General features: G+C 32.8%; 1 protein-coding gene across 1 annotated transcript; it reads right to left on the bottom strand.

The window, feature by feature from the left end:
* Positions 1–2,804: 2,804 nt before the first annotated feature.
* Positions 2,805–12,875, bottom strand: LOC111695026 (mucin-21). Its single transcript, XM_023464164.1, has 13 exons — positions 12,713–12,875; positions 12,485–12,552; positions 11,116–11,708; positions 9,737–9,798; positions 8,904–9,638; positions 8,332–8,393; positions 7,246–7,303; positions 7,170–7,176; positions 6,725–6,749; positions 4,441–4,470; positions 3,844–4,349; positions 3,553–3,592; positions 2,805–2,917 (listed from the first exon to the last, which is right to left on the bottom strand). The coding sequence occupies exons 1-13, from the start codon at positions 12,763–12,765 to the stop codon at positions 2,820–2,822; spliced, it is 2,337 nt and encodes a 778-aa protein (XP_023319932.1). The 5' UTR covers positions 12,766–12,875; the 3' UTR covers positions 2,805–2,819.
* Positions 12,876–14,701: the final 1,826 nt, after the last annotated feature.

Raw genomic sequence — 14,701 nt, 5'->3', positions numbered from 1 at the left:
TTATTATAATATAATTAATACGTCTGTATCACATTATCATAACTACAACCAAGGCAGTGCATTATCATTGTCACATTTCTCCAATTTTATCACGTGACAAATATGAAGTATGATCTGTTTAAAACTTAGAATCCTATACCAAATCTCACCATGAGATCGGTATAATTTTGTCACAGTTTTATATCAATTTCTCGAGACAAGAACATCAGAAAGAACTCTTAAAGGTCTCAATCAACTTCTAGAATGCTCCGGTATCAGCCTATACCCCCTTTCATTTTTCCTTTACGGTCCCTTTAAGCTTGAATTTGATCTTACATGCGGGGGGGGCACATTTCTCGTTGGGACCCCCCTGGTTTAAAGTGTTTACGAGCAATGAAAAAAGGGAATGATTGTCGTCTTTGTTCTTTTATCTAATTGTAAAATTTCGCTGATGATTTTTAAATTTTTACAGTTGATTTTTACGGTTAAGAAATAAATCATTTACAATTTTTCAAATCTTTCCACTGTTGTCTGGTTACTACCGCAGATCTTTCCACTGTTGTCTGGTTACTACCGCAGATCTTTTCACTGTTGTCTGGTTACTACCCAGATCTTTCCACTATTGTCTGGTTACTACCGCAGATCTTTCCACTGTTTTCTGGTTACTACCGCAGATCTTTCCACTGATGTCTGGTTACTATACCGCAGATTTTTCCACTGTTGTCTGATTACTACCGCAGATCTTTCCACTGTTGTCTGGTTACTACAGAAGATCTTTCCACTGTTGTCTGGTTACTACAGCAGATCTTTCCACTGTTGTTTGGTTACTACAGCAGATCTTTCCACTGTTGTCTGGTTACTACCGCAGATCTTTCCACTGTTGTCTGGTTACTAGCGCAGATCTTTTCACTGTTGTCTGGTCACTACCGCAGATCTTTCCACTGTTGTCTGGTCACTACCGCAGATCGAATCAGGAAGAAAAAGGCTTTTCGTTAAATATGGTGTACAGTGTTTTTAATGTTCTAATTAACAAGGCCGAAAATAATCGACCACGAGAGGGATTAATTGGATATCAAAATCTGTAAAATTACAAATATTAAAATCTGTTAGAAATATCAATTAAATATATAAATCTAAACTTTATGTTATGCAAGTGTACATATATACCTCATTCAAATATATCAAATGAATAATATTTGTATGTTGAACATGGGTGACAAAACAAATTTGTGATCAGGGGATTTAACCTCTTAAAATTGTAAAGATTTATATATTAACAAACTTAATTAACTCCAGAATGTGTGAAATGAAAAACTCCAGAATCTCCAGAATGTGTGAAAGGGAAAACTCTAGAATGTGTGAAATGGAAAACTCTAGAATGTGTGAAATGGAAAACTCTAGAATGTGTGAAATGGAAAACTCCAGAATGTGTGAAATGGAAAACTCCTACTGTATCTAAAATATATTTTATAATTTAGAAAAAAAAATATTTCTTTTAATAAATACAGAACAATTGACGAAAATTTAATTAAAAATCATGAAGAGAATTTGGTTGAAAATATATCCTAAAATAAATTTGATTAGAAATTCTCAATTATTAAATATAATACAGGGTTTCGCATAATCAAGAATTATTTTTGGATTTTAATTAAGTTTCAAGATTCTTTATCAAACTTTTTTCGTTTTGTTTTAGCTTTTGTTACCCCCGGGATACCTCTGGGTTTCCTCTGAAAATGTAAACCCATTCGGTCCAGCCGTTTGGCCGGCTACAGGGAACATATATATATATATATACGAATGTCTTGTTTTATTATATAGAGATTAAACGTGTATAGTGGGATTCGCAAAACTGTTGAATAGGAAGTTTTAAAGAGCTGGCCAATATAATCATTTAATTAAAAAACTAAATATCTGCAACTTTCCATTATCAGAAAGTGAAGAATACGACATTTGATTAATTCTTTCGATGTATGGCTTATCTTGGGTTTAACTGAAACAAAGTTATGGGTTTCACTGTATGATGAAAATATCCGTCTTTGACTACTGAATAAAGAAATGTTCAACTCGTTTAAACCTAAATTTTATTTTTTATTTAACAAGAAAGATAAAAAGTTTTTTTTCTTAAAGTTGCTATATAGAGATTTTCAAGTACTGTAATACAAAAATAATGTTTACAGAAGATGAAACTTTTAAGATAAATTTCTAATATTGATTCCGACCTGATATATTTCTAATATTTACCTAATATATATCTAATATTGACCTGATATATTTCTAATATTGACCTGATATATTTCTAATATTGACCTGATATATTTCTAATATTGACCTGATATATTTCTAATATTGACCTGATATATTTCTAATATTGACCTGATATATTTCTAATATTGACCTGATATATTTCTAATATTGACCTGATATATTTCTAATATTGACCTGATATATTTCTAATATTGACCTGATATATTTCTAATATTGACCTGATATATTTCTAATATTGACCTGATATATTTCTAATATTGACCTGATATATTTCTAATATTGACCTGATATATTTCTAATATTGACCTGATATATTTCTAATATTGACCTGATATATTTCTAATATTGACCTGATATATTTCTAATATTGACCTGATATATTTCTAATATTGACCTGATATATTTCTAATATTGACCTGATATATTTCTAATATTGACCTGATATATTTCTAATATTGACCTGATATATTTCTAATATTGACCTGATATATTTCTAATATTGACCTGATATATTTCTAATATTGACCTGATATATTTCTAATATTGACCTGATATATTTCTAATATTATATATCGCTAATATTGACCTGAATTATATATTCCAACCCGAGCTGAATTGTATGCTACTGTTACAGGAGTAAACTCAAATATTGGAGTCATCGTCGTCACATCATCTTAAAACAGATTTTATCAAAATTATCAAAATAAAATAGAAATTGTTTGATATCGCCTCTATGTGTGCTTAAAAGGATTGTAGACGTAAGTTAATCTCCAATTATAGCGTGACATGTCCAATTCACAATGGTTTTCTGTCATCTAAAGGTCTCAAACTCTAAATCAAAAATCGCTGAGAATTTTCCCAATTACTTCTTCAAAACCAAAGTCAACAACAAGTGCTTTATAGTGCTAAAATGTAATGTAAAGGACTACAGAAAAGCATGAGTGAGTTAGAGCGGTAAAATCAAACCCCCTAAGGCGTTGCGACACTTCAATGTCGACCCTGTCTTAAAAATTGATGAGGCTTTTTCTAAGCAGGTTGGCTGAATCTATGTGATATATGACAAATTTGTCTGATCGTGAAATCATGAAATACCAATCATTGTCTCTTTGAAAACTACGATAGCTTCCACATCATAAATTGGTTTAAATGGTACCGTCGTGAATCGGGCTTTTCTGCACCTAAATGTTTAACGACAGTTGTCGAAATATAATTTAAAGAATTTTTTGTTATTATTTGAAAAGACGGGGGGGGGGGGGGATATTTGGCATATTTTAGATAACTCAACAATCCTTCTAATCTAACTCCTACCTGATTCTTGAAAATCATCAGAATAATCTACTCCATTAACCTTAAATTCAAAATTATAAAAAGCTAAAAATTTGTTCATTAAAAATATCAGTGATGAAAAAACTATCAAAACCTAATTTTGCCCTGTAAGCATTTCATTACCTTTGTTTGTAATTGCTTCAGGTATTTATCTTGATTTTAAAAGTTTTACAAGAAATAAATGAGAATTGATAAACCTATTTATAGAACTATTTTACGTTTTAAAGTCTTTGTTGTATTTTACCCTGTTCTGCTGAACTCTTTGCTATTTACCTCATTTGAATCTACTGGATAGAGTGAATAATCTGAACCAGTATTGGTTGTACTAGGATACACAGTTGGCAATGGTGCAGCTGTTAAAGGTACAGAAGTTGAAGTGGTTGTTGTTGTTGTTGTCGTTGTTGTTGTTGAGGCTTCGGTTGATGTAGTTTGAGGCTCTGTTGTAGTTGTAGTTGGAGCTTCGGTTGTTGTTGTTGTAGTTGGAGCTTGAGTTGTTCTAGTTGTAGTTGGATATTCGGTTGTTGCAGTTGTAGTTGGAGCTTCGGCTGTTGTAGTTGTAGTTGGAGCTTCTGTTGTAGTAGTTATAGTTTTTGTTGTTGTAGTTGTAGCTACGGTGGTTGTAGTTGAAGCTGCCATTGTTGTAGTTGTAGTTATGGCTTCGGTTGTTGTTGTTGAACTTGTGGAAGTTGGTTCTTCTGTGACTGGGGTACTTGATGTAGTTGATGTTGTTGTTGTTGTTGCAGTTGTTGGAGACTGTAAAGTTCCCTTGTTTTGGTAACCTACCAGGTTGGAGAATAACAGGAAAAATAATAAAATCCAATAAGCAATGGTTAAAGTATTTCATAAAAAAGTTAAAAATTATTTTTTTACCTTTCACTTCAGGCTGCACAGCATTGGGGCCATAAATTCAATTTGATCAAAAACTTTTTAGAAATGAGTTTAAAGATTAAACCAATATTAAACTAAGAATATAACAATTAAAGAATAAGATTTAAAGGCAGTGATCGGCAACAAGGGATAGTTTAAACTGAGAGTGCAGTATAATTCATTTAATAAGAATATGTCCCCCTATCAGCTGTTAATTGGCATTAGTCTTACTTTGCAAAGACAACTGTGGCCGGAGAAAAAGTCGATTTTTGTTCAGAATTCGAGCGCAAAGGGACGGTCCCTTTGTCTGAAACATACTAGACGTTTTTCAGCAACAACAGCTGCAATTATATACTAAAATATGAAAACTTTTGATATTTGAGTTAGCAATAAATTTACGTTTTTCGTATTAAAACGTGTAAAATGTATATACAAAGACGACGACAATCAATTAATCATTACGCAATTTCAGTTCTTAGATTCAACTCGGCGTTCGATGTAAATAAAATGTACATCTTACTTGTAGTAATCCGAAATAGTTTATTTTTAAAACTTTCGGAGCGGGATGAGAGAAATGCTCTCTATTCGGTTATATTCATCTATACATAGATTCTGTCAGTTCTCCAACCGATATCTGTTATGGACAGAAAGGTCAAAATCCTNTCGGATGATTACATCCCTTAATTAGTTGTCTAATTTATTATCAACTACCCAATTATAATATATAATCCCGTTCCCTTTTTCATTTCATTTTTCATGCCGCGTTCTATTCAGCATTTTACAGAGAATCAATACAAGTTCAATGCGCTAGAAATAGAAAGTTTTTTTTTTAAATTATGACATTCACAATTAACTATTAGATGCTACAGTTTAATGTTATATTCGAAATTTTTTTTATCCATGACATCGACAAAAAACATCAAATAGTGCATAGACAAAATGGACCGTTCCTTTGCGCTCGAATTCTGAACGAAAAATCGGGGTTTTCTCCGGCCACAGTTGTCTTTGAAAAGTAAGACCAATACTAATCAATAGCTGATAAGTTATTTAATTTACCCCGAAATTACCCAAATAAGCGAACGATCCCTTTAAACGATTGAGATTCAACCAACGAATAAACAAGATTAACACAAGAAAAGATCAAGTTAAAAAGATTAAGAATAAATCAATAAATAAACAACTTCGAAATCCTTTGTTTTCAATAAAGCCCTTCCGCGTGTTTTATCCATGTTTCTTTTTCGTGGTTGAATTTTTGTAACTTTCAATAATTTTCATCCCCATGAGAAGGGATTAAAAATAATTCTTTTTACTCCAGACCCAAAACAGGCGCGTAGTGGAGGTTTAGCCTAGGGGGGTGCACTTTTGTGCATCCCCCTAAAAACCCGGTATTAAGAAAAAATAAAGTTTAAAATCTATATTAATATACCTGAATTCTGACTATTAGTAATCTGACCATAATTACCAATCATTTTAAATGAAACCCCGCGAAAAAAAATTTTAAATAAGATTAAGGTTCAAGAAAGAATTTGAGAAATAATCATAAAATGGACAAATTTTGGCTACGCTCAGTTTAACACGACCGAAGTTTAAATAAATACTTTATTGACTAACTTATTTTAAAATCTAAATTTAAGAAATCGAAAATATATATATCAAGGTGACGTGGCAGAATCAGAGCTCATCTTGCCGCGTCTGAGTATCCGGCTTCTAACTCCTCAGATCGTCTTCCGCCACAGTACTCCCCCCAAGAAGGCAAGGCGGAGTCAAGGCGGAGCTAAGACTTCTTTCCTGACTTGTCTGTGAGGGTTTCTTCTTGGTATGATTATAGGTTGGTTTAAAAACATCACAGATTTCTTCTTTGAGGCGGACGACTTCGCGGCGGAGGAAAGGTCTGGAGGATCCTTTGACTGGCGAAGAGGAGGACGACCTCGAGGCGGAGGAGTTACAGGAATCACTGGAACATCAGATATCACTGGTTTAAGCCGGTCTACAGAAACTGAGTCTACTTTGGCACCAATCTGGAGGCGGAAGAATTTACTCCGCCGTTCTATAACTNTTCCGCCACAAAATTGTCATTGTCGATTGATAAGAAGAATTAAAAATCTGAATATATATGTAAGTTTACTGTTTAATAAATTAGAGCCTACCTCTGACTCTAGGGGGGCCTAGGGGGTGCATGTCTTGGGGGGGGGCACAGGGGTACCGGCCCCCCCTCCACTACGCGCCTGACCCAAAAGTAAAATAATATTTATTATAATATTTCAAAGTTTTGATTTCAGAATAAAACCTTGTGTTGAGTCAGAAACCTTTCTCTGAAGAGAGAAGAATGAATGATTGGAATTATTGAAGAAAGAGAATATCGGGAAAACCATGCTTGCATTAAGTCCGATTATTTACTTATTGGAAGAATAGCCTCATTTTTTTCAATAGTCAAGAAATTCAACTTAGGATCCAGTTACAGTCCTTGTTGTATATATTAATACAATGAAGACGACTTTCGATTTCTACTAAGCTTTTAAACAGCATGGTTACGCATAATCATGGAAACAAAGAGAAACTGCAAATTAATTCTTCTTCTCCTCGTTTACTTTTAAACATTAAATAGCTTGTTGGAAACCTTAATTACTTAAAAAACTAAAATTGAAAAGTCATCTTCATTGTATTGATATAAACGCCGACCACTAGGTAATAGGTGGAGTTTAGGGGAGCTGAATACACTAGTCTCTCTTTTCCTTAGATCTGAAAATATTTTATTTTATCATTTGTTAATTCAAGTTTTAAAGAATATTGTTAGAATTAAAATCTTACTTTGATATGACAATATAATCCCACTTATACGGTCCTCGGCTTTCCTCCATCTTTAATCCTAGGATTATAAATTTAAACCTATAGGATTAAAAATTTAATCCCGCACATTTAACTCTTCCAGTATTTAAATTCGATAATAATTCAAAACTAAATGCTTTAAATCCTATAATAATTTAAATCCTATATAAGCTTTATCATTAGACTCTAAAATCATTTATATTCATGTAAATTTTAAATTCATTTTATTTAAGAATTACTATTTCATGCAAAAACTAGGAATTATCCACTTAAGTCTGAAGAATGACAAACAAATCAATGAAGTCATTTCTCTTTCTCTTGTTAAACTCAATTTAAATATTTTTTCTTTCAATCAAAATATCTTTTGTATATCTAACCATTTATTTTTGATATCCTTTAGTAATCATATAAATTGAGATCAAGTATTCAAGATTAACAATATTCTACACCTTTGTTTTTATTTACAAATTGGCGATACTAGGCCATTATAAAGTATACATCTTTTCAAACAGAGCTAGATACTTGAATTTCTATCAACCTTGTGTACATATTTACAGCTTAATTGTATAAATTAATTTGTACATAATGTTTGTGTACATATTTACAGCTTAATTGTATAAATTAATTTGTGGATAATATATGTGTACATATTTACAGCTTAATTGTATAAATTAATTTGTACATAATGTATGTGTACATATTTACAGCTTAATTGTATAAATTAACTTGTTGATAATATATGTGTACATATTAATTGTATAAATTATTAATACTTAAAGAGACACTCGACGTAGTTTCAAATGAACCCCCAGTTAAAGAGTTTCATGCTTGATCACAAAACCACCCTTTCAACTTTGTATTTGGAAAAATGATAAAGATATCCTTGTTTTTCTATCTTTAAATTGATACATTTCAATCGCGGTATCTCCATTAAAGAGACAAGGAAGAACATTGTCAGTACTTAAAGATAAAGGATTAAAGGTTACTGTTGTGAACTAGGAATTTAAAACTTAAATTAAAGTTTAATGTCTAATAAAATATAAAAATAAATGTTTAAGAGAAACTAACCTTTAATGTCAAAATCTGAAGTTTGTTCTGAATACTCACCAAGAGTGTTGCCAGATATTTTACTAAAATTTTATTTTTAGAATTTAGTTTTATTCTATGGTTAACTCTAGCTAATATTGTTTTTAGAATTTAGTTTTATTCTATGGTTAACTCTAGCTAATATTTAGCTAATTCTTCCCTAACTCAAGCTTACAAAGGAACTGAGTTTTTGCCACAAAATCAATTATTCTCTGTCTGTATTATTATAACCTAAAAATGTAAACCTTTGGCATTTCAAACTTAGGTTATTTGATTTAACAAAATTAATAGTTTGAAATATGTTAGGTCTACAACATTGGGTTGGGTAGCACAGATAAAGGGATTAGAAAATCAGAATTTATGGCAAAGACTCAATTCCTTTAGCTAATATGTTCACAATCTAACCAGTTTTCTCATAACTCCAGCTGGCTAAAAATGTGAGAAATTCATCTAATCCTCCCTTATAATCTAAACCCTGGCTTTCTAACTTTTTAGTTGGTCTTGTAATTCCATGGGAAATGTTAATATAAACACTTTTTGTTAAAAAGAAATACCTGAATAAAGGATTTACTGTCTCTGCTATTTTACGACCTTGTGAAGACGATCTGTCTTTGATTCTACTTTTATTTGATTCAATATTGTTTGTATATCCTCCATTATTCCCTTGCTCATTGTTGACAGTTAATCCTGCCCCTGCTAGATGACTTCCCGCATTTTCTTGGTTTACTTTATTTCTGTTTTCTCCCATATTTGGTGGATTTTGGCTTAGATTCACTTGAGCATTATTTGGCTCTTGTTGTATATATCCTGATCTGTTTGGTTCGTTTCTATAATTATTTCCTGCACTTTTCTCTTCACTTCTTAATACATTTACTTCCTGATAGATCAAATCTCTGTTTACATTTCTTCCCGATAACTCAGTTCCTTGGGTTAAATCTAGGCTGGGCCTAGAATAAGGCTCAATTGCATAATCATGTCCAGTTCTTTCAGTGTTGGTGTAGCCCGTCATGGTACGGGTTGCTTGACCATTAGCTGTACTTGGTTGTACATAATTCCGAACATTTGCTGTACTTGGCTGTACATAATTCCGACCATTAGCTGTACTTGGTTGTACACCTCCTTGTCTAGTAATGGGATTTAACTGTGCACCTTTTCCTCCATTGTTTGCGGTATATTGATTATTTTTGGACTCAGCCGTTGGATCATTTAGTTGAAATCTGATTTCCGGATTTTCTTTTTTTAATTGGGCGTTATCTTTCTTCGTGTTCCCGGTCCATTTGTACTTCACTCTGACAATACACATAATATTAGGCATATTTGCAAATTTTTAACGATTAAATATTTATTTGTAGCTTTTTCAAAAATTCTGTAAACTCCGTATTTTGACCTTGTATTCCAATGTCTTGAAATTCCTTCTTTCAGTTTCTTGTGTTCAGTATAATCCCAGACCTTAATATTTTTTTTTACAGTGATATTCAGAAAACGATGGAATAGGAAGACGATATTAAAGCAATGCTTAAGTGTGTTTAATGTTTTCACAAAGTAAATAGTTTTACTAAACACTTATTAAATCACTAATTTAGTGAAATGGGTCGTTTTAAATGGCGCAATTGCTGTGTCTCATGTTCTTCGGACTTTTTAAAGTTATTACTTGATTCTAAAAGTCGTCTTCTTATTTCAGAGTTATCTGGTTATCACTTTACTCAGTTGGTTCTACTCAGTAGTACATTTATGAGTTACTACAGGCTTCCAGAGCGCTCCGCGCCACTATTTCTTGTAATATTTCAGCTATCAAATATTACTAAATCATACAACCATATTTTAAAAAGGTACCTCATGGTAAACTACAGGTTCTAAAGAAGCCAATGAGTCCTATAGAAACCTTTTTCCCCGTTTAAATGTAAATATTTCGTATATATTATTTTAAACTTTTGTTGGGTGTATTTCAAAGAAAATCTTTCCCGCAAAATCAAATTTCTAATTCCTAACCAGAAAGACCCGGAATTAATCAGACGACTTTACAATATAATTTTACAGAACAATTGATAAAGCGATAATAACAAAATAGCCCTAGTCCTGCCAATTCCTAAATGTTGTCTGCCTTTTTGGTGCGTTTAATTTTACCAAAGATATACATGTTAAGTCGTCTGAATAAATGTCAATTAATTTCGGGTCTTTCTGGTTATGACTGTATATCTTTGCAACCTGAATTAATGGTTTGAAATAACTACAACATTGGGTTGCAAAGATACAAGGATTAGAAAATCAGATTTTGTGGCACTCAATTCCTCTTTAGTGATATAAGGCTTCTTAAACGTTATTTTTGACGGAGTTTGAATGAGAGATTAAATATTTCGATACAGGAGTTAGTTTTACTGAACCTTTGACACCTTTATCTGAGTAACAATAATGAAGATATCAACAGGTTTTACTGGACCTTTGACACCTTTATCTGAGTAACAATAATGAAGATATCATCAGGTTTTACTGGACCTTTGACATCTTTATCTGAGTAACAATAATGAAGATATCATCAGGTTTTACAGGACCTTTGAAATCTTTATCTGAGTAACAATAATGAAGATATCAACAGGTTTTACTGGACCTTTGACATCTTTATCTGAGTAACAATAATGAAGATATCAACATTGGTTTTGCTTAGACAGGGTGAAAGGGTACGATTGTGAATCAGGCATGTATCACTTAAAATTAATCGTCAATTGAAAAAACGTCCAAATTCCCTTTAATGATGGAAGAGTTTATCACCTTCGGAATATACTTTGAAAGAGTATGATCTCTGTGTGGAGTTTGCTGTATTGGTTGTGGAGGCTGTTGTGGTGAAGGTCGATACTGTTGATGCCGGAGCTGTTGTTGTTGTTGCTCTTCAACTCTATGATTAGGCTGGGAACCCTGTAATACTGGTATCTCTTGTGTTCTAAAAGGTAGTAATGATATTTGGTTCTCCTTAACAGGTTTCAGTATATTGTTCTCTGCAGCAGGTTGTGGTATCCCTGTAACGGGTTGTGGTATCCCTGTAGCAGGTTGTGGTATATGGTTCTCTGCAGCAGGTTGTGGAATCCTTGTAGCAGGTTGTGGTATATGGTTCACTGCAGCAGGTTGCGGTATCCCTGTAACGGTTTGTAGTATCCCTGTATCGGGTTGTAGTATATAGTTCTCAGCAGCGGGTTGTAGAGTGCCTGTAGCGGGTTGTGGTATGTGGTTTTCCCTAGCAGGTTCTGGTATGCGGTTTTCTCTAGGTGTGGAAGTGGTTTGCCGTACTCTTGGAGCAAGAGACCGTGTGGGGACCGGTATTTGCTGACTGTGGTAGCTACGGAGCAATTGTGGTATTTTCTCTGGACCTGATCAGACCACGGATATGTTTATATATCAATTTATCAATGTATGATCCAGTAAAAAAGTTGGTTTGCTCAGTATTATTGTCGGCGTAATTTTAAAGTAATTATCATACAGTTTCTTTTAATGATAAAGCGGTAAAAAAAAGGTTAATTACCAGAAAACATCATTTATAAATTTTAGATTGATAAATCATAAAATGGAAAACTACAGTCGCCCTGTTAGAGTCTGACGCAAGCATGAAGTTTTTATCGGAAAAATTGGAGTCCAACCCTCGGAATAAAACTTGAAATGCAGTATTGTAAAACATTGGTAGAGCACAGTTTTTACTTTTTGTCCGAATATGCACATTGCACAATATATCCTTTTTACCTACTTTATATGCAAACTTTTGACTAGAGAGGTCGGATTTAATAAAAGCCGTCGAGAAGTATTTGAACTAGACATGACTAATTCAACTATACAGGGTTAACCTTAAAGGATAAGACTTCAGAGACGTTTGTACGGAATTTATGCATTTTTCTAACACTCTTTGTTTTTTCTTTCATAAACCATTTGATAAATTATTTAAAAGCTATAATCAAACTGAAAGACCAAATCTAACTTTCATTTCATTGATTTTTTGTCGTAATTAATGTCTTTTCCATGACCAACTGTACTTCTATATTATGGCCGAGAGTTCAATACTGCAGTAGTTCAACTTGCTATACTTAGTTCAAAAATCTTATTATTCATTAATTCCGACCTATGATTTACAAGTCTATTGATTATCTGTGAATTCCTTGATGATGATTTATTGTAGTAATCAGATATTTAGAGTCTTCTTTGCTTCTAGCTATATACACCTCACTAGTTCAATCACTATGATTCAACAGAATTATTTCTCAAACTTTGGTTTTTAAAAAAGAGCTTTTATAAATGATATGCGAATCTTTTTTGTTGGACAGGAAGACAAACTCAGTTTTGGATATTTGGATAAATGGATCGTATTTTCACATAGTAATTATTCCTAAAGACTGTAAACGGAATCAGCCCTATGACAAGAACCGTGTGTATAAACATAGTTCAACTGCTATTCTTACTTTGCTGAAATTATATCGGATTTCAAACTGTTATAATTATGAATGTTATTTCTTGCAGTGTTTAATCGTAAATTGGAATTTTTATGTTAAAGTAGGCAGAACGACTGTACCTTAGACATTATATACTGAAAATTAATCATCTACATACGCAAAGTAAAAACTTAAAAAAGTCTCCAAAATTTTTCTAAAAACTCCCCGCCCCCCTATCTCATACTCCCCCCCATCTCATACTTACAAATATTTGATGTAAATAAAGCACAATGTGAAATTTTAATTGATTTATTTTTGAATTTGGAATCTAAATAAACAGTAATTGAATTTTTGATGGAAACATTATTTACTTTTTAGGATCAATTGCATTTTGATGTGGATCCATACCAAAAATAATTCTTGATTTTTGATAATTTTTTTTATCATAAACAAATTTCACAAAAAAAATTTTATGCAGAAACTTTATTTAACATTCAATAATTAAGAAGGTTACAATTTTATCTTAGAGGTTGGCAGAAAAATGTTTTGACAGCAAAACGTTTATATTTAATGATGTTTTGGTTGAAAGAAATTGAGTCTTTGCCCCGAACTCAAATTATGTAATCCCATATCTTTGCAACCTGACGGAGTCAACCTTTGATATTTGAAATGTCAAATGTCTATGACATTGGGCTGCAAAGATGTAGGGATTAAAATGTGTTGGGTTGTGGCAAAAGCTGAGTTTTTGCCACTTGAATCCGGATCCTGGTGCAGAGGGAGCTAGATTATTGTGGATCCAGGATCCGGATCTTGGTGCAGAGGGAGCTAGATTATTGTGGATCCAGGATCCGGATCTTGGTGCAGAGGGAGCTAAATTATTGTGGATCCAGGATTCGGATCTTGGTCCAGAGGGAGCTATTTATTGTGGATCCAGGATCCAGATCTTGGTCCAGAGGGAGCTAGATTATTGTGGATCCAGGATCCGGATCTTGGTCCAGAGGGAGCTAAATTATTGTGTATCCAGGATCCGGATCTTGGTCCAGAGGGAGCTAAATTATTGTGTATCCAGGATCCGGATCTTGGTCCAGAGGGAGCTAGATTATTGTGGATCCAGGATCCGGATCTTGGTCCAGAGGGAGCTAGACTATTGTGGATCCAGGATCCGGATCTTGGTCCAGAGGGAGCTAGATTATTGTGGATCCAGGATCCGGATCCTAAGCAATGCCTTAGACGCATGGAGATGAAAATGTGAGAATCCCAGAGAATAATTACTGCTAATTCATTACTTAGCAATATAAAAAAAAAAAAAATATTTTCCGTTGATTAGTATTTGTATTTGATGTAACTAGATATTCATTACTAAAACAAATCCAACCATATAAATATTCTTTTCAAAATGCTTCAAACTTATTGAAAATATTTTTCTTACGAATAACTTTTATTTTGCCGCTAATCTAAAAAATCTTCTGAAAATTAATTTTTTAACCTGGACTGTAAAAAAAAGATTTCCCCCACAACACATCTTAAAAAGTATGAAGTTGATTTCTCGAGACGAAAACACTTATAAAACAATAATAATCAAAAGTTGCTAATTAATTTGTTTTAAGTTTGTTTCCACTTAAATAAGTGTATTCCAACACTGCGGAGACAACTACTTAATCTATATGTTGGGGGGGGGGGGGTAACCTTGTCACACATTTTATTCAGCAAAAATAACAGAAATATTCGATTCTTCCCTTAAACAAACTTTTATTTTTAGTTTTTCTCCATCTAAGTGACTGACGGATTTAAGCAGTGTATATATAGTGAATGTACTGTTTTTGTGTATATAATGCTTGTTTTGTTTGAAATGTTTGTTGTGCATATAATGTTTGTTGTGTATATAATGTTAGTTGTGTATATAATGTTTATTGTGTATAGAATGTTTGTTGTGTATATAAAGGTTG

This window comes from Eurytemora carolleeae, unplaced genomic scaffold (genome assembly GCF_000591075.1).
Source record: "Eurytemora carolleeae unplaced genomic scaffold, Eaff_2.0 scaffold147, whole genome shotgun sequence".
NCBI lineage: Eukaryota > Metazoa > Arthropoda > Copepoda > Calanoida > Temoridae > Eurytemora > Eurytemora carolleeae.
The sequence above is the reverse complement of the archived record's forward strand: the minus strand, read 5'-3'. Positions and strand labels throughout refer to the sequence as shown.

What these genes read in the sequence shown, in the direction of transcription:
- LOC111695026 (XM_023464164.1), bottom strand. Translation starts at nt 12,765, where the DNA reads ATGTTTATACACACGGTTCTTGTCATAGGGCTGATTCCGTTTACAGTC. An exon ending in GGTTTCTGACTCAACACAAG is followed by an intron (nt 4,471 to 6,724) that starts GTTTTATTCTGA and finishes ATTGAATTTATG; the next exon opens with GCCCCAATGCTGTGCAGCCT. An exon ending in TGTGCAGCCTGAAGTGAAAG is followed by an intron (nt 4,350 to 4,440) that starts GTAAAAAAATAA and finishes CCAACCTGGTAG; the next exon opens with GTTACCAAAACAAGGGAACT.